Below are 23208 nucleotides of genomic sequence, written 5' to 3'. Positions count from 1 at the left end.
AAGTTAGAAGCAACAAAATGGAATTCAATACAGCGTGTACAATTATTTTTGAAATCTAAACTGGGCATCTTACCTTTACATTCTTTACGTTGTGTATTGAAATTCTTTGATCCAGCCTTTTGCAAATCAGAAGCAGGCAGTAACATACAGCTGTGAACCCCATACTTCCTCTTCCAAACCTCTGAATTTGCAGTGTGTGAAGTATGTGCTCTTCTTGGCTCCCACTAGAGAGGAACCTCAGCAAGTGAGTGGCGTTTCGGTTTTGGACTCGACATTTGTTTCAGAGGGCTGGACTCCATGTTGAGTCTGGGGCTGTCAGATTTAATCAAAGACACGTCCCAAGACATCGGTGAGGCTGCGAGAGCACTAGACGTCTGGTCAAAGCAAGCGGCCTTTTGCAGGAGCATGTGAGGAGTAGAGGACTTTCCCTGTAAAGGTACAGCCAAGTGACAATTGTCAGTTTCCTGAGTGCTCAGGTTATTTAGTAAAAACCCTCGACTGGGTGACAGAGTATCTGACAGGCAGAGAGAAGCTACGATGGACACCCTGGTGTCAGATCCATCGGCTACTTTGTGATTTGACGCCCTTGATGTGGACAGTTCTTCCAGCGATAGAGCAGACAACAAACTCTGTTCCCCAAAAAACTTCCTGTCAAGCTCCGACGGAGATGAGCAGGCAAAACTTTTCATACCTAAAAAGTAAGATGTTAAAGAAAAAACACACAAAAAAACCTTTTGGAATCATTTCATCGGATCAGACATGAATGAATGTTTTTCTAGATTAAGACCAGTTTTCTTACCTTTGAATACAAACGCTTTCTCCATTGTTTCCCAGGGCAAGTATGTGCCAACTGAGCTCCATGTGTTTTTAATCTGTTGAAGGTGCTTGTTAATTGGCCCAGCTGGGGGCTGAGTGGGTCATTAGTTTGGAGTAAGCTGGGTAGTATACAGCTTTATAAGGACATAGGCACTTTTTAGTCATGATTATACATATACATGTATCTATATACATACATCAATAAATAAGAAGTCGTACACTTTTATATGCATAAGTATATTACAGCATGTTTTAAAATTGTAATGCTTGAAAAACAAATAAACTAGTTTAAAAAAATACTTGTTATAAGTTTTTAAATTGTCATTCTTTCTTTATAGTATTTTCAAATGTTAACTGCCATAGTGATTGATCAGTTATTGAAATTGTTGCAGATGAATTTTCTTTCTATGGATGAAGTGACCATTTGATATTAAAATAGGCCTGCGCCGAGATGGTTACTTTGTTGCTTTTTTTTTTTTTTTTTTTTTTTCAAAACGCGTAATACATTTTTAGAGGAGTATTGTACGTTTCCTGCTTTTCAATGTGTTTTCAAATTAGCCGTTTTAAATAGGTGGTTCGGTGTTAAATATTGAGGAGGGCAAACAAAACCTTGCGCTAAACGTTTTATTTTTTTTAAGGTCCCACCAGCTTACCGACGGAAGTTGTCCTTTTTTCCAACGCGCACGTCTAGTGCGCATTTTCGTCACCATCCGCTTCCTTCGACAAGAGAAGAGCGCGAGATAGAAATCCAGGAGCGCGGACAACCCGGGCGCTCCGCTCCAGCTGGTCCCAGGCTGTAACATTACAATTGAACTGAGCAGCGCCGAGCCTCCATCACCACCACCACCACCACCATCACCACCACCACCGGTCACTGCAATAAAACCAAGCACTCGGAATACAACGATATCTTCCCGAATATACGCGCATATGACGTGCAGCGACTGCAGGGCAAATCACCGTCTGACCGTAAACAGAAGAAGTAGAGGGAAATGTCCTGGTGGCCGCGCGGGTAAATTGATGTTTGTTTGTTAAATGTAGCATTAGCAGTGGTTATTTTTGTTTTGTTTGTTATTACATACAAGTTCAACGTCGTCTTTTTTTTTTAAATTTTTTATCGTGTTAAAAGCTAAGGTGAAGAGTTTGCTGTTTTGTCTAACTTTGCTATTTTACAGCACGGTGTCACGTATGTGCCGCCCTTTTCCAGGGACACGATAAACGGGGGGGAGAATAGGATTTCTTTTGACGCCGGGCACACTTTCTGTTAACTCCCAGCAGCCACACGAATCGGTGCAGGAGCCGTATAATTTTGCCAAACAGGTCCGTAACGTCTGGAAGATAACTTATTAAGCCGCTGAGGAACCGTGGACGTAAACCCGAAAATCGACTTGTCCTCGGTTACGAGGGCGCGTCAGAGGCGAGTTGCCTGTCTCTCGGCTGAATTCGTGCACATCACAGCTGTTTGTTTGTCAGGGAGGATGGAGAGGAGGCCGTGCATCAAGACACTGATTCCGATGTGGCAGAGCAGAGGGACGGTGGGAAGGTGAAGGTGAAATGGACCCAAGAGGAGGTGATTGTTGCGACTTGTCCCATTGATTGAGAATAGATGTCAAAGTGGATTGAGGCTCAAAAGGACACGCCTCATAAACATGCTCATTTATTTGTTTGCAGGATGACAAGCTTAAGGCGCTGGTTCAAAAGCAGGGACCAAATGACTGGAAAAATATAGCCACCCATATACCAGTGAGTTTGATCCGTTTTTCTGTTGTTTGGATTAAGCTATGCGTCTCATCCCCTCTTTCAAAACAACATTTCAGCATTTTGAAGCTTGTTTTGTTTTTGTTTAGAATCACACTGAGCACCAGTGTCAGCACCGCTGGTTCAAGGTCTTGGATCCAGAATTGGTTAAAGGTCCTTGGACCAAAGAGGAGGATGAAAAGGTGGGTGTTTACAACCACACTCACACAAGTGCAGTATGTCCTGTGAGATTAATGAAACCAAGTTGTGTTTAAATGCACACTGACCTCCCTCAGGTTATAGAGCTTGTGAATCTCTACGGCAACAAACAGTGGGCAATGGTAGCCAAGCACCTGAAAGGCAGACTGGGGAAGCAGTGCAGAGAGCGCTGGCACAACCACCTCAATCCCAATGTTAAGAAGTCGTCGTGGACGGCCGATGAGGACCTCATCATCTATAAAGCTCACTGCCTGCTCGGGAACCGCTGGGCTGAGATTGCAAAGCTGCTTCCTGGAAGGTAAATACTCTCTATCTATGCTATAATCGGCCGAGAGGATGAGTTACACGTTGACAACATGGATTTGTGTGCGGACAAATAGCCCTCATGTTATGATATTCGTTCACAGGACAGACAACGCGGTGAAGAATCACTGGAACTCGACCATCAAACGCAAGTTAGAAATGGGCTTCTACGCCGGGGAGGTCTTTAAGCCAAACGAACTGGAAGAGCTGTTGGCCTGTGTTAATAAGGATGTGCAGGTGGGCTGTCTTTCGTTGAGGTTTTCCTCTACAATACAGGCAGTATCAAAGATTATGTACTAAAATGAAAACCAACAATAATTCCTGTTTTCTGAATACACAGAAGCCCACCTGCTCTCAAGATGGTTCAGACAAGGACCCCGACCAGAAAACCCATCCTTCAGTGAGTGACCTATTATATTCATTTGAAAAATATCACCAGTTAAATATTAGACTTATTGTAAAGAAGTCTACAGAGAGAATGCCTATCAGCAAATGTCAGTCAGTATTGTTATAGATGTATACATTTTCCACCAGCTGCAGCAGGAAACATCAGCCTCTGCTAAAGCTGGTCCTAGCGGAGCAGGACTGTCAAAGGCTGTCCCCTCTCCGAAGGACAGCTTGAGCCCCAAGACAGAAGACACCTCAGAAGAAACGACCTGTACCAGCTGGGTGGTGGACAGCTCCGGTTTTCTCACCCCAACCGGCCCAGTGCTGAAGGAAGTGCTGGACATGGTGGATGGGGTAAATATCCACAGTACTCAAGACAGACACACCAGTACAGTGAAGCATGTGAAGTTTAATGATAGATAGATAGATATTTTATGTGATCTGCTCTCACATCACATTTTACAAAACCTTTTTATTGCAATTGTAATACACTATTCAAGAATGCTGACAAGACGAATAACTGGCAAGTGAAATACCCCCCTCTACGTTAAGGACCTTGATGTCTGGTGCAACCTGGCAGCCTTTGACCTGCCTGAGGACAGTCCAAGCCCAGAGCGCCACCAGTTCCGTCTGGAGGGCAGTGCCTTACAGGAGCTGAGCAAAGGCAGTAGAGGGGAGCTCATCCCCATCTCTCCTGGAGGAGTCACGCCACCCTCCATACTGAACCGCCGAAGCCGGAGACGCATAGCCTTGTCTCCAGATGCCAATAACTCTATGACGCCCAAGAGCACCCCTGTTAAAATCTTGCCTTTTTCGCCATCTCAAGTAAGGCCTCACGGTTTGTACCATGGCGCTGCTCCTGGTGTTGCATGAAGTGGTCCGCTGACTAAATGCATGTTGTTTCAGTTCCTCAACATGTGGACCAAGCAGGACACTCATGACCTGGAGAACCCATCCCTCACGTCCACACCAGTGTGCAGCCAGAAAGCCATTGTTACTACGCCGCTGCAGCGAGACAAGACCCCCCTCACTCAGAAGGAGAACTCGGCGTAAGTGCTATCCAAACCAGAGATCTGCTCTGAGAGCTGGCTTCATTACGGATATGGCTGTCACAATCAGGGCATTTTAGTTGACGATTAACTGCCTCTCATATAATTGCAATTAACGATTTAATTAACTTTTTCTCTTCCTTTTCTGCCGCTGTTATATTATAAACCTAATTACAGTTTAATAATACACCTTGTGAAGAAGTAGAGCCGTCTACTGGCTTCAAATATTGGAATTCACAAGTTCATTCATCAACTTAAATACACAAAACTTGATACTGAAATATACAGAGAAATTACTGACAATGCAATGTACCCATAATCAAAATAAACAATGTACTATGGTGGCACTAGTTTTGCACTCTTGCCATTAAACCGCAGCAGAAGAAGGAGATTCAAAAGATAATGAAAAGAGCGCCACCCAAACATCAAACAGTGGAAAACGACGTGGCAATATTAATGGAAATGAGGCACTTTTGTTAGTCTTTTTATGTATAGTTGAGTGAAAACAATTCGAGCGATTGTGCAAAATATTTGCGATCAGCCTAGCTACAGAAATGGTTTCTGATTGGCAACATACCCAGATTTGTTCAGCTTCGATGCCATTGTCACCTCTCATCTCCCCTCGCTCGTTTATTAGTGTACATTAAGAGAAATAAAGTAGGCTTCTCATTGTTAGCCAATAGTTGTTGTTTACAATCACAGACATCAGTAGCAGCAGATAACATCAGCTTTAACTTAGTGACATTAAATCGGTCAGACCTGAAACGGAAAGTTGCTGTGTTGTCTAAATGATGTAAGATTATTAGTGGGAACTCTTCTTTACTGAAATGACGTGAAAATCAGCTCACACCATCTCTCTGGTAAAGTCTTGTCATATCAACATTTGAATCTAATAGTCTTCATGGGTCTCCGTCAGAATCCTCCGTATTGGAGTATAGCTACATTGAATTCGAATTTGATTCATTACCTCTCCAAAATGCAGCGGTTCTGCCTTGTGAGCCAACAAATGTTCTTACCGTGTCTTTGAGTGGGAAATATTTTCCCTTTTGTTACTTGAAAATCTTAAAAAAGAAAACATAATAAAGATGCTATAGGGTCCTGATTATGTAAGGTGATCCTATCAGTCAATTCTATCAAACCCCGTCCCTATTTCCAACACAGATTTGAGGATCCGTTCACATTTAGTTCTCAGTGTTCACCTTTTTTTTTTTTTCCTCCCGTAGATTTGTTACACCCAACCACAAGTCCGAGCTCTGTTCGACCCCGCGAACTCCGACGCCGTTCAAAAATGCCATGGAGAAGTACGGCCCTCTTCAGCCCCTGGTGAGTATGTCTATGTCGTCAGTGAAAAGCTGTTAGTTTTTATTTATTGTTTTTTTTTTGTTCCCCAGCCTGCTTTAACCGTTTTGTCCGCCGTGTTTTCTCAGCCTCAGACTCCGAACCTTGAAGACGACATAAACGAGGTCATCCTAAGAGACGCGGGGATCGACTTGGTTGTTGTACGTTCGACTCCACCAGAGCAAAGGCGCAAAACAGCGGTAACTACGCGCCAATTTCAATACTTCACACCAATTTATGCCATTTCAGACCTGTGAAAGATAAACCATGACATTTATCCCTATTCCGTACCAGATAATACAGAACCGGGGTGAAACTCGGTTGTAAAAAAAATACTCTCACGCAATCACACTGACATTTGTAGTAACGCAATTTGCTCTCACTTTACAGAAAAACTTTGAGCAAATGTGTTTTAGTCTCCACACTGCTAAGTGAACGGCTCAATGCGGACCTCCTTCCATTTCTCACTGGACATATTTTTCTGGTATTTTAAACAAAAACTGCACCCTATTGCTGACATCCCTGCTTCTGCTATTTACCCAGAACTGTTTTGTTTTTTCCCTCAATTATTATCATTATTATTCTCAGCATCGCCTTCCTATGAAGAAAGTGCGGAAATCATTGGCCCTAGATGTCATGGACTGCCAGGACATGCCTGCATCCAAACGCAAATCCGTTAAGACTGAAGCCAAACACAGCATCAAGGTAGAATGTTTATAAAGGCGTTGCTGGTCTCTCTGTACATGTAGCACATGCTAACTATTGGCTTTTTGTCCTTTTGTTTGGCCACAGGAAGAACCTATGTTAGTTTCTCTCAACTCCTCATTGTTATGCAGCAAGCGGCATGAAAACATTTTGGATCAGGGCTTCCTTTTGGGACCTGGTGACAGTGCCATATTTCCCAGCACAGTTGCCCCAGTTCCAGTAAGTTCCACCTTTTTTAAAAAAAAAAAAAAAAAGAATGACAAATGTCAACAGTGGGAAAAGTAATTCACAAATCTGTTCTAATATGATCTAATTCCAATTTCTTTCATCCCTGCAGATGTCAAAAGAATGGGAGACGGTTGTTTGTGGACAAACTAAAGACCAGCTCATAATGACAGAGAAAGCAAGACGCTACCTTCGCTCACTAAAATCGCACGCTCCCAACCGGGCTTTGATTCTGTCCTGAGATTTCTCATCTTTACACCAACATGTTACAAATCGAGAACTTCGTGTTGCTGTTTTTTTTTTTTTTTTTTCCTAACTTTGTTATCTTGGCTTTTAATCACAAGTTGTGATTGAGAGAACATGGCATAAACTTAGCAGTGTTTGAACAAGTCATTAGCAGGTATGAAGCCCCTTCACTCATTTGAGAGTGCTTTTAGATTTATGTTCACTCTCATACAATATCCGTCATACTTCATTGTATTGTTGTTTCAATTCATTTTAAAAACGATGAATGTGAAAAAGAAAAATCTGTTGTATGCTTTTGCTATCATTGAAAAACATGGTTTTACATAACATAATGAGTCTGTAATTACAAATTTTTTTTTAATGTTGTGAACTGTACAAACACTCAGGTTGTACTTCCATATCCATTCTAAAGTAACTTAATATGGATTCAGTGCAGACAGGTTGATCAGTTATGCATTGAGAAAATACTTCTAGGATATGTTTATATATACAGTGGGAACATTTTGACATTTGCTGAAAATGCAATAATGACACATCAATAATCCATCAAGGTGACTTACTGCTTATTAATTAACCAACCAAGTGATGGTTCCAACTGGGAAGTTTTATTCTTCAATAGCCATGTAGCTGAGATGTAGCGGGTACATAAAATCTATAACAACCAGTGATGGGTATTATGTTATTTGGCACTGTTTGTACATATTTCGTGTTGTATGTTTTTATTTTATCATACAACAGTTTGTTAAGGAATTTAATAAACTGTCAATATGTCCAAAATACATTTGCTTTCTTATGTCTCATTACATCTACTAAACAGGTTCAGTTAAAAATACCTTGCATTTTGGCATGCTTCACAGTTCTGTAAGGATTTAAGTGTGCGGACATTTTTTTTTTTTTTTTTTACACACAATTACATATCTTATAAAACATTTGACTTTTTAATAATAATTTAAAGATTTTCTTTCTTCGCCTGATTGTTATCTTCACTCAAAGTAGCAGGCCTATTGGCGGTCGCTTCCGATGATGCATTCATGTTAGATTAAGAGACGGAAGGTGTTTCACATTTAGATGACTAGTCATCTATGAAATACTCAACGTGTCCACGTCTTCCATTGGAAAATCCACGAGCTGCACAAAAGTCTGGGAATTTGTACTTTTTTTTTTTGAACCGCTGCAATTTGGCGGCGGCAGAGGCACATGTCCTACATGGTGTTCTTTATAAGTGCACCAATTTATAACTCAAAAAACGAAATGACATAATAACACAATGAAACTGATCGGTTTTTGCTCAATACCCACGTCATCGAGTGTAGTAAAGCATCGAGTGTGTTTTGTGTGCTTTTATTTTGAAACGTAAACGGAACACCGGGATGTTATCCATCTGGTGACCGAGCGCTCCCCGAGACACCGGAAGCAATCGTCGGTTTCGGTGACGCTGCATTAGACTGGAAGACATGGACCGGTTCAGTAAGCCAATGAATTCATTAATGTCAAACATAACGTCATACGAGCGTTTTATTCGTTATGTTTATGTTGCGTACGCGCTTATTAAATTGATTATTTTAGAATTGGTGGGGGGGAACCATTGGCCCCCCGGCGCGTGCGGTACGCTGCTTCACCGTGACGTTAGCTCGTTCGCGTCGTAGCTGAACCTGCAACGCACGAGCGCTAGCTCAATGAATGACTTCATATCAACATAGGAGAAATTAGTGCGTTACAATATGCGCATCGCTTCCTGTTTTCGGTGTTTTTATGGACAGGCGCACCTCTGGACGTCGTGTGTGCTCTTGTGTCCGCAGGGCTGCTCGGGTTGGTCCTCTTCAGCGCGGCTCTGGCCGGAGCTCAGGCGCTCACGCCGGCGCACCACCTCTCCCTTTCCGACGTGGCCCGACTGCAAAGCCTCCTGAGCCAACAGTTTACCGACCTGGAGTCCGCATACTACTCTGTTGTCGGTCTGACCAAGCTCGGAGCCACTGTTCCCGATCACAAGGTGAAGACGTGACTCTCGTCTTCCTCTTCATTCATAATCGATTCTGCATATTTGTTCCGCTGATTGTTGATCCTCAACGCCGTCTGCCTTAATACTGTATTTTTCGTTTTGTAGGAAGTATGCCGGTTCCTGAAATCCCAGCTTGATCCCACAAGTATTGACTCTCTCTTCTTTGCTGCCGAGACCAGTCAAGCCATTTCAGGATGTGAGGTATGCAAATGTTGTTCTTGCTTTGGCCTTTTTAATTGCCCGCCGCCGTTCTCCCTGATGGAGTCTTGTTAAAGTAGGGCCAATTTAAACTTTTTTTTTATTTTTTTTTTTATTTGAAAACAAAACGAAAAACACATTTATTCGATGATAACCCATCCGTTATCTATACCCGCTGTATCCTGAACAGTGTCCCGAGGGGGGGGCTGGAGCCTATCACAGCTCACTTTGGGCAAAGGCAGGGTTCACCCTGGACGGGTCGCCAGTCCGTCACAGGGCCAACGCATATAGACAGACGCAAACAAAGACCATACACGCTCTCATTCACACCTAAGGGCAATTTGTGGAACCGCCAATTAACCTGAGGTGCGTGTTTTTGGACGGTGGGAGGAAGACGGAGAACCCGGAGAGAACCCACGCAGGCACAGGGAGGACATGCAAACTCCGCACAGAAAGGCCCGGGCCCAGATTTCGAACCCGCAACCTTTTTCTCTGTGAGGCGACAACGCTAACCACTGCACCCCTGTGCCGCCCTTAGATGATAATCTTTTGATAGGAAATGGAAAAAAAAAAAGAAGAAATCCTCACGCGATTACAATGACAGAAATGCAAACCCCCGAAGTAGAAAGCTGTGAATGACATTTCTGTCCAATTCTTAGATCCCCGTATCCAACGAAACCCGTGACATCCTTCTGGCAGCAGTCAGTGAAGATTCGACCATGACTCAGATTCATCGGGCCGTGAGTGCGCTCAGCTCTTTCGGGCTTCCTCTTGCTTCCCAGGAAGTCATAGGTGCCCTGACAGCTCGCATCAACAAGGAGGACAATGTTATGGCGTGAGTGTTGGATGCCTTGGTTAAGTAGCGCGGCGACGGCCCTGCAGTTGTCATAAGCTAATGATTTTAAACGGTTGGATTCACGTCACATCTGTGTTCTCTTTGGACAGCATCACTTCAGCTCTGCAGACGGCAGCCCGCCTGTCCCAGCACGCAGAACTTGGGGGAATACTGGAGGAAATCGAGGTGAGTTGTATACCTTCCTCCAGGTGGTGCGGTGTCACTGGTTTTTCACTCACAGTGCGAAACACTTGGTCCCAGTTAATAAACAGGTTTTTATTGTTTGGTTGTTTTTTTTTAAGCAGAAGTAGGTTTTAAAACAATTTTTGCTTTTTGCCTTTTAGGATCTGACAGCTCGTTTGGATGATCTTGGTGGCATATACCTCCAGTTTGAAGAGGGACTTGAGGCGACCGCCATGTTTGTGACTGCTGCGTATTCCCTGTCCGATCATGTGGACATGGAGCCGCCTCTGAAAGAGGTAGGATTTCTGTCCGTCAGGTTTTTATTCTGGTTTAACCCTCTGAAATAAGTTTTCTTGAACCAACCAGCGTAATTAAAGCATTTATCACAGTCAGAAACTGTAAAAAGCAAAACTCTCAACCAAAACTGTTTCAAACTCCCGACGGTCAATGCACCAATCGTGTGCGCTGAATGCTTTCAGGAAAAATAAATAATCTAAGTTTAAGATGGTTATATTGCAATAAAAATCACTTTATTCTACATGTCTCATTTTAATATTTCACTAAAAATATGCTGTTTGCTTGACAATCCAGATTCTGTAAAAAAAAAAAAAAAATCAAATCTACCAAATCCTGCGCTCCCCTCACAATTGGGTGGCCTTAAATGCTTGAGCGACTCTCAGAGTGAGTGACTCCCAAAATTCCGCATATTTTCAATTTAAACCGGAGTACAGAGGAGAGGACGGAAAGCATAGGCAGCTCCCGTAGAGGTTGTAAAGCTGGAGATGGTTCAATTTGTTGAAACCCCCAGAAACGACTCCCGACTTCTAAGTCGTATCGGTGAAAATAACGTTTCCTCCACAGGACCAGGTCATCCAGCTGGTGAATTCTATCTTCAGCAAGAAATCCTGGGACTCCCTGTCCGAGGCCTTCAGTGTGGCATGTTCCGCCGCCGCTCTGTCCCGCAACCGCTTCCATGTGCCGGTCGTCGTCAGTGCTCAGGGCCCAGCCACGGTGTCCCACAGCCAGCCCACCCTGCAGGTACAGATGCCGGAGGTCATTGCACCCCCGCGGCCCCCCCCCGGGGCTTTCGTCCGCCTCCGTGGTGACGCTGCTTTTTCTCTTTTGCGATTCGCAGCTCCTCGTGACCGACGTCATGTCTCAACCACTGGCCTCAGCCAACGTGCTGGTGGAATCCGCGTACGCTGCGACCTCCAAGAGCATCATTCTCAGCCAAGCACCTTTCACGCTTAATGAGTACGTGTCATTTGTGAGATGAGTGTTGGGCGTTTTCTCTTGTCTCTCGGGGTCCCAGGAAGTTTAAGACTATCCCAATAGTTGAAAAAAAAAAAAAAAAAAAAAATATATATATATATATATATATATATATATATATATATATATATATATATATGCCCACACGGTACCTTTAGTAATCGACCCACAAAACGTTCCTTGTATTCACAGGAATGCAGGGTGAAGGTTAATGTAATGATTAAAGTACTCAAGGGTAATACTTTTTATGGAATTTTAACAGGCTGTCAATATATATATATATAATATATTATCTATCAATATATATATATATATATATATATTGATAGATAAATAATAAGTAGGTACTCCTTTAAAGACACGTAAACCTGCTTAGTGAACCACCGGCGACACTATATATATATATATATATATACTTATTATTTATCTATCTATATATATATATATATATATATATATATATATATATAGTGTCGCCGGTGCTTCTTCATCAGTACTTCCTGCTTTTCGTATCTACATCCACTGTATCATTTTCTTTGCTCCTGCTTTTCAGTGGCGTCTTTGAACTGAACTTCATGTCCAGCCAGCCTGCCAGTGGCTATTACCAGTTCACTGTTGCAGTGACCGGGGACAGCCGGCTGGTGGCCAATCACGTCGAGGCAAGTTTGGAGTCGTTATGTTTTGCTTGAATAGGTGGCGAGCACTTGAAAATGGTTGCCGGCGGCTTCCAGTCATTATTCTTTGAATTAAAGGGGGACTTCGCTTTTTCTAGCTGTCGGCAGCACCACTCAGCATATGAAAACACGCGTGCAAGTGTCTTCTGCGGCTCTGGACGAGCTTCCTTAATCGTAGCATCACGGTCCGTCTGGACAAGTTAATTAGCAACCAAACGTTTGTCCACCTCGCGCGCAGTCCACCCCTAGTTTGACATCGAAAGTGTGTTTTTGTGTGTGGCGGCGGCGTTCTGAACCCGTTCTCCTGCTTGCAGTGAGTTGACAACGCTGCAGCGAGGCTAGTGACTGCTACATGTAAGCGTGGGCACACTTCTCCTGTTCTGGCCTCCTTACGTTGGCTACCCTGCTCAGTGGCAGAGCCGTTTCAACATTCTCCCGCTCGTGTGCAAAGTGTTCAAATGGAGCGGCGTCATCTGGGCTCATCTGTCTGACCCGTTGCACTCCCGTCGCCCCTCGTCGCGACGCGGCCAGTGGACCTGCAGCCCTCGGTAGTTTCTGGGAAAGCGGCGTGAATAGCCGGACGTCAAAGAGGGGCGGGGGACTGATAGCATTTTGATGCGGGGGGGTAAGGGCGCGCATTTTCAGGGGGTCTCTGTGGACGGACGTTAGTCGTGTCTCACACGGTTGCGAAAAGAAATCGCCGAAATTGTTGCGTAACCACCGGGATACAAAAAGAGAGAGAGAGAGAAGTTAACGCTTCTCATTGCTGGCCAGCGATTTTTTTTTTTTTTTAACCTCGCCCGTTCGAGTTTTGACCTTTTCTCATGTTAATTCGTTTCTTCCAAGTCCCTCGACTTTAAGGAAGAGCAAAACTAAATGGCTTCATGTTTCTTCTTTAATTGGTGTGACGAGCAAACGGCTGCGGAGGACAATGGGCTGACGTCCCGCGACTGCAGTCGGTGTGATTTTGCTTTGTGCTCTGACCGTGTCCACCCCGCAGCTCAAAGTGAAGGTGTCCACCGAGGTGGCTGTTACCAACATGGACCTCTCCGTGGTGGACAAGGACCAAAGCATCGGTACAAAGACCAGCAGGTTTGGAAACGAGTTCGACGGGTGCTTTTCGCTTGCCCCTCGTTTGGCAGGGAAGTGACGCCCTTAATTCTTCTCTTCTTCGTCGTCTTCTCTTTTTTTTGTATTTGTATGCTCTAGGGTGGACTATCCCTCCAAAGCCAAGAGCTCCTTCATCGCAGACAGCCACCAGAACTTTGCCATGTCCTTCCAGCTGGTTGACGTCAACACCGGCGTGGAGCTCACCCCTCACCAGGTCTGTAATCAGGGTGGGACATGAAAACACGTCTGCGGGCAAAATCCTGTTATTTGTCGCTGACTTCGTCTGCTTTCACATTCACTTTGGTGACCACAACAACCGTTGCATTACACACGCGTTTGACCGAGGCGACCGTGAGCAGCCATCCGTCCACTGTGACGAGTTAGGACAAAAGGGCAACCTGGATGAATCTTTTTTTTGTTGTTGTTGTTGTTGTTGTATTCTCTGTTACAGACCTTCGTCAGGCTGCACAATCAGAAAACCGGCCAAGAGGTTGTGTTTGTGGCCGAACCCGACAGCAAGAACCTCTACAAGTTTGAGTTGGACACAGCCGAGCGGAAATCGGAGTTCAACTCTATCTCCGGCACCTACTCCCTCTACCTCATCGTTGGGGACGCCACCTTGGAGAACCCCATCCTGTGGAACGTGGTGAGTGTCTGTCCAGGCTCTGGGTGGTAACGGGCATGACTTTACTGATGTAGAGAGAAGCTGGCGGCGAGCCCACGAGTTGAGCTCCGATCTTTTCGACAGGCCGATGTTGTCCTGAAGTTCGTGGATGAGGAGGCCCCAGCTACTATTCAGCCCAAGACTCTTTACGTTCCCAAACCAGAAATCCAGGTAATCGCTCTGTCCTCTTGAAACCGGGTTTCTACTGTCTGACGAGGACAAATCGAGCAGCTGTCAGTCCAGCGGTTTGAAGTCTCCTTATGTCTGTGCAGCATCTGTTCAGGGAACCGGAGAAGAAGCCTCCCACAGTGGTCTCCAACACCTTCACCGCACTCATCCTGTCTCCCTTCCTGCTTCTGCTCATTCTGGTAATATGAAACTGTTTTACCGTGTTCATTTTTTTTTTTTTTTCCCCTCATCAGTTGTGGATCAACATGTGTACGAAGATCATTTATGTTGTTTAAAGACACGCCTAAAAACGAACTTACTTTCATGATTAATCAAACCTTTTCTACTAGAGCATTCAGTTGTGTTATTGTTGAATGCAGCGTGATCTTTTTTTTTTCCCTCACCCCGCCCTTGAAAAGCTCTTCAGTCGGAAAATCCTTCAAACCCACTGAATGAGGCTCGGTCCGGCATGAATAATAATGCCCGTTTTTAATTTGAAATCACAAAAGCTACGACGTATTTCTTTTTTTTTGTCCTCTGGCATTTTCAACGCTGAGTAATAGTTATTGTTGCAGTGGATCAGAGCATTGTGTATGAGGCGGTAAACAATTTTTCAGCTCCTTTGTTTGCAGCTCTCGCAGGGGACGAAAATCACATTGTGTTTTAACCCCCCCACCCCGTCCTCCCCGTCCCTCCCTCCCTCCCCCTCTTCTCTGTAGTGGTTTAAACTGGGAGCCAACATCTCCAACTTCAGCTTCTCTCCGAGCACCATTCTGTTCCACGTAGGACACGCAGGTTAGTCCCCCGTCTTTGAAACACAATGTTTATCTCCGACTCGGCCGTGATTGTTTTACAGCCTCCCCGTCTGCTGTTCATCTGCTTTGTTCAAGAGGAGGAGTGAATCGCCGCGATGACCGCGGGCGACATTGTGCATAATCATAATTAATTGTTAGACATGAATTATTCATGACATTCCACACATTTAAAAAAAAAAAAAAAAAACCACCCCGACCCTGAACACAACTCGCACCGTCACAAGTCAGGTTTGTATCCAAACTGAGCAAAACCTAAAAAAAAAAAAAAAATCAGGTTTCCAGAAAATTGGCAAATAGAAAATGCAAAAATTAACATCAATTTCCAGGCACTGTTTTTTTTTTTTTTTTTTTAATGCAAATATTAGGTGTTGGTTCACTAAGGTGAACAGCCGGTGGCGCTAATTCCCCAGTTGAATGCCATTAAACCATTTCGGAAGTAGCAAGATGACAGAATTAAAAGGGCACCAGTCAAATCTCGGGCAGCTCAAGTGGAACCAAACGCCAACAAATGCGTCCCGCAGGAATGCGGGAAGGAATAGTAAAAGCTTAGCGTGAAACTGTGATAACAGATTAGCGACCCGCTTCCCTCTGCCGAACTTTTAGAATCGTCATTGGGAGTGGGGGCGTTCTACGGGTGTCAACGTTAAAGCCGACTCGGTTGTTTGATTTGCAGCCATTCTGGGCCTGATGTACGTCTACTGGACCCACCTGAACATGTTCCAGACTCTGAAGTACCTGGCGATCATCGGCGGTGTGACTTTCCTCGCCGGGAACCGGATGCTGGCCCAGAAGGCGGTGAAGAGGTACGTCTCCTGGAGGTTTACCTCTGGCACAAATGTCTCCTCGAGAGCCCTTCGTCCCAGGAAGAAAGACGAGCTCCTTTCAGGTGACGGGGCGCTCTGGCGCTGTAGGGCCTCTTAGGGGTTCTTGGGGCCCCAAACCTGTGGAAAAAGGGCCTTTTCTGTGCCGGCAGCTCCTTAGTGGGCCTTCAGAGGCTAATTTCAACACCAGGCTCTCTGCCAGGAGAGGAGCTCGTGTCTGCTTGGACCGGAAGAGAAGCGTGGCAGCAAGATCTGCAAAAGTGACGAGCTGAGTGGGCAATTTCTTCGCCATCACTGTGTAGAGCCCTTCAACGGCCGGAGTGAGCCGTTTGTAAGCCCGTGCCACTGCCTCAAGAGGTCACTTTGAAATTGTTCCCTTTTACCTCTCGCTCTTCCGACAGCCCTTTTTAGACGAGTAGAATATTGCAATTAATGATTTCGCCAATGTTATTTCCCCCCCCCCCTCCCTCCCTCCCCGGTGAGGACCCCCCCATTTTCCCCCTGCTAGTTTCTGTCTCCTTGAAGCTGCTTGCCTGTCTCTCTCTATGACCCCCTCCACCCACAACTTGCTGTCTCTTTACTCCTCTTTCAGGATTGCCGCAGAGCAAAGTAGTAGGTTGGCAAAGTATAGGAGCCTACGATAAAGCCCCTCCCCCTCCCCCCCATTTGTAACAAAACGAGTCGGTTCTTCTTCCAGGCTGAAGTAAGGGCATCTTTCACAGACCGTATCCACAGTGTGCATCTCCATAATGTGTGGCAGCGTGCATGACTGTGTGGTGCCCAGTCCCCTCCCAACTCCCGAGTGTTCTCAAGCTCTTGCTGCCCCCCCCCCCACCCTCCCCTCTCCTCTGGTTTGCCTCCTCACTCATCCCACCATGCTCATTACAACCAAACCAGCAGTTTGGCGGGCCTTCCATTGTGGTCTAACGCTCATGGTTCTGGTTGTGCCGTTACGTTTGAGTGACGTGTTTTTGTGTTGGAATTTTTTTGCATCGTCCACGTTGCAGACATTTGTCATGAGAACTTCTCCGTCTTCTTGCCAGTTTTCATTGTATTTGTGCAGAAGGACGCGCATCAAAATGCATGAGCATCCCTACGTGACTTGTCAGTGATCAGGTGTTCAGTGTCTCCAGAGGTCGGCCTCCAATAACTCCTGTTTGCTTGTGTCTTTTTCCCCACAGAATCGAGAAAAAATAAGGGCAAGGAAATAAAAAGAAGACACTGACGAGGCTCAATTTTTTTTTTTTTTTTTTTTTTTTTTTTTTAATTTTTGTTTTTGTTTGTTCTTAAGGAGTCATTCACCAAAATCGGACTTTTAAAAAAAAAAAAAAAAAAAAAAGAAAAAAAAAAAAAACTGCGGAAGTTCAAGAATCCAATCGACAGTTTTAACATGCAGTTTGTCTGTGTTGCCAAATGGAAGAAATTGAGATATCACAGCGTCTCTGAGAGACGGGACAAACAATCTCTGACAGATTCTCCTTCTGAGGACTGTAAAGCTACTGATCATTGCACTTCATCCTCCTGTGAGATTTGTTTTCTTACTGCCCAACATGCCGTTTTTTTTGTTTTTTTTTTCCCCCCCCAAGAGATTTTTATTTTGTGGTTTTGTGATGACATTTTTGTTTGCTTTTTTTGTTTTTGTACATTCCCCTTTGTTGTCGCCGAGTGCCCATTTCACCTCATAACAAAAGCTCACACTTTTCAACCGATGAATAAGTCATTGGCAGTAGCACTGAATCTCGGATCATCAATAACTACGCCGGTGTGTTTGCCTGCGGTAGTCTCCTATTTGAGGAGTTGATGGTCCCCCGAGGGGAGAAAAAAAAAAAAAAAATGTTAATTAAATATGGGCAATTTGAGGATCTGATGGTTTTGTAATGCAGAAGAGGAAATAAAGAAGTTGAGGTGAGTCTGACTTTCTTGTGTCTTGTCTTCCAGTGAAGAAAAACAGGAACGCAGTGTGATGTGTTTTTTGCATTACATATGAACTCTTTGTGAGAAAGAGTGAAGGTCGTGTGGACACGGTTCCCACTGCTCATGGAATTTCTGAAATATCTGGGAATTTATATATATATTTTTTAAAAAAAAAGTCTATTCCCGACATGGAAGACAACTTATGGGAATATCATGGAATTTTGTTTGTTGCCGGTTATCTGAACGTAATATCAAGTAAGTATTTAGCGTGTTTTCTCAGTGTTTATCCACTTCCCACTACTTCCCGTAGCTGCTAAATTCGAGGAAACGTGCCAGGACAATAACATTTTTAGGAGCTTCGGCTACAAAATGATGACTTCAAAATTGGCCGAGTAGACGACAGAAAAGCCGGATCTGAAGTTTGTAAAACTCCTGTAGATATATCGTATGGTAGCCCACCGCAGCCACATTAACGGTTAAGAACAGCCCCCATCAGTGCTCTGCTGCAGCCCACTGGAGGAGGAAATTCATTCATTTTGTTCCCATTTAAGAAGAAGTTTGTCAAATTTGATGTTTAAGCAGGTTTTTTTTTTTTTTTTAACGCCCGTGAAATATATCTCGCAAATAGCTGGGAATAAAATGACGTGGCTGGATATTTGGCTGATCAGCTCAAAGGAGGACTAGTTTTCTAGTTGTTTTTTTCTTCACACACACTGAGGACTGTTGACCTTTGTCATTTTGATGCGTGTTAGCAGGAAATTGACCAGCGTGCATAATCAGGGTACTGATGCTGTGTATTGTGAGTCACTGGCAAAGCTTACTGATATATACAGTGGGGCAAAAAAGTATTTAGTCAGCCACCAATTGTGCAAGTTCTCCCACTTAAAAAGATGAGAGAGGCCTGTAATTTTCATCATAGGTATACCTAAACTATGAGAGGCAAAATGTCCACCGTTCTTGTGATCATTTTGGCCCCACGGGGTGAGATCTTGCGTGGAGCCCCAGATCGAGGGAGATTATCAGTGGTCTTGGATGTCTTCCATTTTCTAATAATTGCTCCCACAGTTGATTTCTTCACACCAAGCTGCTTACCTATTGCAGATTCAGTCCTCCCAGCCTGGTGCAGGTCTACAATTTTGTTTCTGGTGTCCTTTGACAGCTCTTTGGGTTTGGCCATAGTGGAGTTTGGAGTGTGACTGTTTGAGGTTGTGGACAGGTGTCTTCTATACTGATAACAAGTTCAAACAGGTGCCATTAACACAGGTAACGAGTGGAGGACAGAGGAGCCTCTTAAAGAAGAAGTTACAGGTCTGAGAGCCAGAAATCTTGCTTGTTTGTAGGTGACCAAATACTTATTTTACCGAGGAATTTACCAATTAATTCATTAAAAATCCTACAATGTGATTTCCTGGATTCTTTCCCCCCATTCTGTCTCTCATAGTTGAAGTGTACCTATGATGAAAATTACAGGCGTCTCTCATCTTTTTAAGTGGGAGAACTTGCACAATTGGTGGCTGACTAAATACTTTTTTGCCCCACTGTATATGGCAGCCATTGTGGCCACGAGTGACAGAGGATAATAGCAAATACTAAAACACAGTGTAGTGTAGCATAAGCAGACGGGACTCGTAAAGTAATCAAAATTTGACTCGGCGACTCACTGATTTACCTTTGTCACAGCAGATATTTCGAACCTTCATGGCAGAAAGAGGTTGTTCACGCATCACCACGTGTCACCTGGAACCGGGCCGGTGAGCCCACACGCAGCCGTTATTTCTGTTCCATTTCAAGTTCGACCGACCGTTTTCAGGCTGACATTTTGATCGTCGCAGCGGGAAACGAAACGCAATTGAATTAACGATGGCTCAGTTCCATCAAGTACACAAGTTGGCTGTAACACGCCGAGTGCCCGGGCCCTGAAATAAGATGTCATCGTATGACTTTACTTTTCCCGCGGTGACGAGCCAAAACGGGTATAAAAGGTATATTAGGGAAGCCGAGCAGGTGCCACAGCATGAAGAAGAGAATTTAAAAAACAAAAATCTCATTCGAGGACTCTGTAAACACCAACAATCCTGAGATAAGGCCTGGTCCTGCTAAATACCCTAGGTGAAAACACCCGTGCGAGCTTTAGATACTACTGAGATATATTTAATCAATTATCCTCTTAATATGAATGAAGGGTGCTTACACGAAGACATGTCTGTCTGCCAGATTTGAAAACTGTTTTTGGTTGGTTTTTTTTGCACATGACGGATTTCTGTGTTTGTGCTTTTGTCAGTGGTTTGAAGAAGCGGGTTCGAGCTGGAAAACAGATGTCATACTTCCGGGCTGCAATCAGGATTCAACTGCATTTCAAAACAGATTCTTTTTTTTAAATTTTTTTGTCTGTCTGGTCAAACCTTATTATGATAATATAGAATAATAAACTCTTATAGAACTGACTGTGATTAAGGCTTTTGTTCCCTTCAGTGAAGTTGTTTTTCATAATCATGAGCCAGGCTAGAGGTTTTCTCCGCAGCTTTTAATGTGAATAAAATACAACATCAAGATTTTCATTTGTATATAACAGGTTGAAGGAAGTAAAAGAGAACTAGTGGTGACGGTTATGGAAAGTGCGTGGCAGCCTGTCCTTAGATCAGCAAGTCTGTAAAGAGGAAAGACTCGGGTAGGTCAAATACTGACTTGGAACGATATTACAAAAAGGTCATATGAAGACATTTACCTGGGCCTTAGGACATCCCGGTGCACTCCTCTGTAGCTCTGATCACTCTGGATGGATGTAAGATCTATAGATCCCTTCGTAGATATCAGACTGACGTTTCGTGTAGCTCTCGCTTTTGTCTCTGTGGGGAAATTTTTTTTTTTTTTTTTTATTTTTTTAAATGCCAACAATTCATATTTCATTGTGTAATTCTGTTGTGAACTTCCTGTTGGATTTGCACACACGTGGAGGGTTGTCATTCCTCCTGTGCTACCTACCCCAGCCGTTTGCCCATGATTGTCTGGAGGAATTTCCTGGCGGAGATTTGGCCCAGGACTTTCCTGTAACTGTTTGTAAAGATGGCATCAGCGTGGCGTCCCGAGCTAAAATCCAAACATGGACAGTTTACATCAGTTATTACACTGCAGAATTATTATTATTATTATTATTTTTTTTAATCATTTTCAGGGAGGGAGGGGGTTACACTGTAAAGCACAATGCAGCACCAAGAAACAGGTAGATGAGGGATGTATCTGTTATCCGTAGGTGTAATGCTGCCAGAGCGCACCGAAACACACTTCTCACTTTCTTTTCTCCAACTGAGGAAATAAAATGTTCACCGTTCTCTTGATCCAGTTGAAATGTTGTCTACTAGTGCTTGAAGATCCAATCCCATTTAAAGCATGCCGTACGAGAGAGCCAATCAAAAATAAATGGAACGGTCAAAGTTGTCATATCAACATTTAAGGCGTATGATTGATTAATGACGTCAACTCGAAGCCTCGTTTTGATCTGCTACTGTTTGCCCTGTTAAAGTTACTGTATTACACGTGAGTGCAAACACAAGACTTGTAAGTTAAAAGCGTCCTATCGACGATTGAATTGTTGACTTTATTAAACCAAAGTGATGTTAATAAACGTCAATACTATTAAATGCATTTACTACCATGGGGACATTGGATACACAACCTGAGAAACAGCGGCAACATAACCGCATTTGTGTATTACATCCCTGCTGTTATCTATGTGCACATAATGCCGTCCATTATCCAGCTTAAAGGGTAAGTTCGTCCAAATTACAAGATGGTATATCTAACTTAGGCAATAATGGTCTAGCCATGCAAATACTACTGGTTTTATTTAGAACTCAACCCGTGTGGCCGACTTTATCAGCCAGTATTGCCAGTCAATGTATCTGTTGACAGACACGTGATATATTGATATCAAAATATATTTACTCCCTAATATTAGTATCAGCATCAGCCCCGAAAATCCAGGATCAGTCAGTTTTATTTGCCCAAATCTTTGAGGTATTCTTCGTGGTGCTGAGCGTCATATATAAAACTCCTTTTACACCTCAATTCTACATAGTTGGAGGCAGAAATCCTAAAGACAGATAAACCCAAAACTAAGATGATTGAGCAAATATGGGTGTTTTAAAAAAAATTCCCTGTAGGTAAAATGATCCTTTAAGCCATATTTTACATCAGCCACTGAATCCATGTTAACACACAAACCGCAACTCCGCTTGTTCCCTCGGAAGACGTGGGTCTTTGGCCTGCTGTGCTGTTGGATTCTTGATAGAAGATGTCATCAGGATGGATGTGTCCCTCTGGCCGAACCTGACAAATATCCCCATTAACTAAATTCATGTCAAACATTGTGTTCCAATATCTCCACATCACACCGACAAGTAAATGTATTCCATTTTCTACCAAGAACACGATCTGATTTCATTATTATAACACAGAGTTTCTGTAATTAAGGTGGATATGACTATCCTCAGTCTGCAATATGCTCCAGCCTCTTTAAAAGTACACATTGTGCAGCTTTGGAATCAGGACGCTCTGATTAAGATGCTGTGTGAATGGGACACAGTGACTAATCCAGACATCTTGACCCTTTTTAGCATAACAAGTGCAGAGGACACAACTATGACATGCAAAGTAGCCACCGAAAGGTTTAAAACATCGCACGATGAGCATGGCGATGAGCATTATTTCAGCCCTGAAGACTGGATCAAGTCTGTCCACACTGAGCTCACATCAGTGCTGTGGTGTGTTTTTTTTTTTTTTTTTTTTGTTACATGTGGATTTCCTGGCTGTAAATGTCAAGATAACCCTTTTCCATTTTACTTGTTCAGGCTTTCTAACCATTCCAGTTGTCCTCTAAAGCTAAGCAACATAATGAAATAATTTGTGGAGTGAGTTTTAGTGTTTGCCAGGCATCTACTAAAAATATTCCCTCAAAGGAATTATCTTCCACTTTGTTCAGTATTTCTACTGTCAAAACCGAAGAGTTTAGGATAATCATTGAGAAAGGATGACTCTCAAAACACTCCTAAATTTTTAGAGCAATAGAAATGAACACGGTATAATGGATTTTAGTAAATTTATCAGAGCTTACCTGATGGATGGGTAGAGTGGGGAGCCTGATAAAGACATGACCAGGCAACAAAACAGCAGCAGTACAGCTTTCTCCATCATCACAGCCAGTCCTGGAGAAAAGTGGACAGCCAGAAGGAATGACAGGAGAAGAAATTACATTAGAAAAAACGCTGAAAGCACAGTTTCCCTCGACCTGCCTCATCGCTCTGTAGAGGGAGCTGAAGTTGAGGCAGGCAGACATTTATACTGGGATAGGAAATATCAACATTTAAAGCAAAGATAATACATTCATAAACATACACAATAATATAGTTTCTTGTCAGAATTACCTTTTTGATGTGAACTCTGATTATCCCTGCAAGTTGCTCTTTATTCGGTCCCTTCCACTCTCACCATCGCTCGCTGCCAGGAGAGACTGGACAAAGGAAACACTGGAACA

The 23208-nt window shown here is 43.6% G+C and overlaps 3 protein-coding genes across 4 annotated transcripts; 2 read left to right on the top strand and 1 right to left on the bottom strand.

Annotated features, from left to right (window-relative positions):
• Window positions 1-8: 8 nt before the first annotated feature.
• Window positions 9-7787, top strand: mybl2b (v-myb avian myeloblastosis viral oncogene homolog-like 2b). The gene is made up of 15 exons (XM_069714816.1): window positions 9-1828; window positions 2290-2386; window positions 2488-2559; window positions 2664-2756; window positions 2850-3070; window positions 3180-3312; window positions 3416-3475; window positions 3610-3816; window positions 4015-4287; window positions 4369-4511; window positions 5735-5834; window positions 5939-6049; window positions 6438-6554; window positions 6642-6773; window positions 6892-7787. The coding sequence occupies exons 1-15, from the start codon at window positions 1809-1811 to the stop codon at window positions 7018-7020; spliced, it is 1908 nt and encodes a 635-aa protein (XP_069570917.1). The 5' UTR covers window positions 9-1808; the 3' UTR covers window positions 7021-7787.
• A 634-nt stretch (window positions 7788-8421) lies between these two features.
• rpn2 (ribophorin II) lies at window positions 8422-17673 on the top strand. 2 transcript variants are annotated; one of them, XR_011311640.1, is made up of 18 exons: window positions 8422-8492; window positions 8825-9015; window positions 9130-9225; window positions 9882-10057; window positions 10168-10243; window positions 10402-10536; window positions 11102-11278; window positions 11376-11494; window positions 12066-12171; window positions 13187-13278; window positions 13396-13510; window positions 13748-13942; window positions 14045-14131; window positions 14233-14328; window positions 14848-14923; window positions 15617-15746; window positions 16357-16467; window positions 16946-17673. XR_011311640.1 is itself a non-coding variant. In XM_069714803.1 (17 exons), the coding sequence occupies exons 1-17, from the start codon at window positions 8480-8482 to the stop codon at window positions 16959-16961; spliced, it is 1896 nt and encodes a 631-aa protein (XP_069570904.1). In that variant the 5' UTR covers window positions 8422-8479; the 3' UTR covers window positions 16962-17673. The 2 variants fall into 2 exon arrangements, 1 of the variants encoding a protein (XP_069570904.1); XM_069714803.1 differs by lacking the exon at window positions 16357-16467.
• A 2516-nt stretch (window positions 17674-20189) lies between these two features.
• Window positions 20190-23193, bottom strand: ghrh (growth hormone releasing hormone). Its single transcript, XM_069715673.1, has 6 exons — window positions 23099-23193; window positions 22789-22879; window positions 21900-22004; window positions 20661-20765; window positions 20404-20524; window positions 20190-20325 (listed from the first exon to the last, which is right to left on the bottom strand). Exons 2-5 carry the CDS (start codon window positions 22866-22868, stop codon window positions 20446-20448), a joined length of 369 nt encoding a protein of 122 aa, XP_069571774.1. The 5' UTR covers window positions 22869-22879; window positions 23099-23193; the 3' UTR covers window positions 20190-20325; window positions 20404-20445.
• Window positions 23194-23208: the final 15 nt, after the last annotated feature.

Source organism: Brachyistius frenatus, unplaced genomic scaffold (genome assembly GCF_029030835.1).
Source record: "Brachyistius frenatus isolate BFR_SWC_R1_liver_20210118 unplaced genomic scaffold, ASM2903083v1 Contig_4, whole genome shotgun sequence".
Taxonomy (NCBI): Eukaryota; Metazoa; Chordata; class Actinopteri; family Embiotocidae; genus Brachyistius; species Brachyistius frenatus.
Note: the sequence above shows the minus strand (reverse complement) of the source record. Positions and strands in the feature narration are given on the sequence as shown.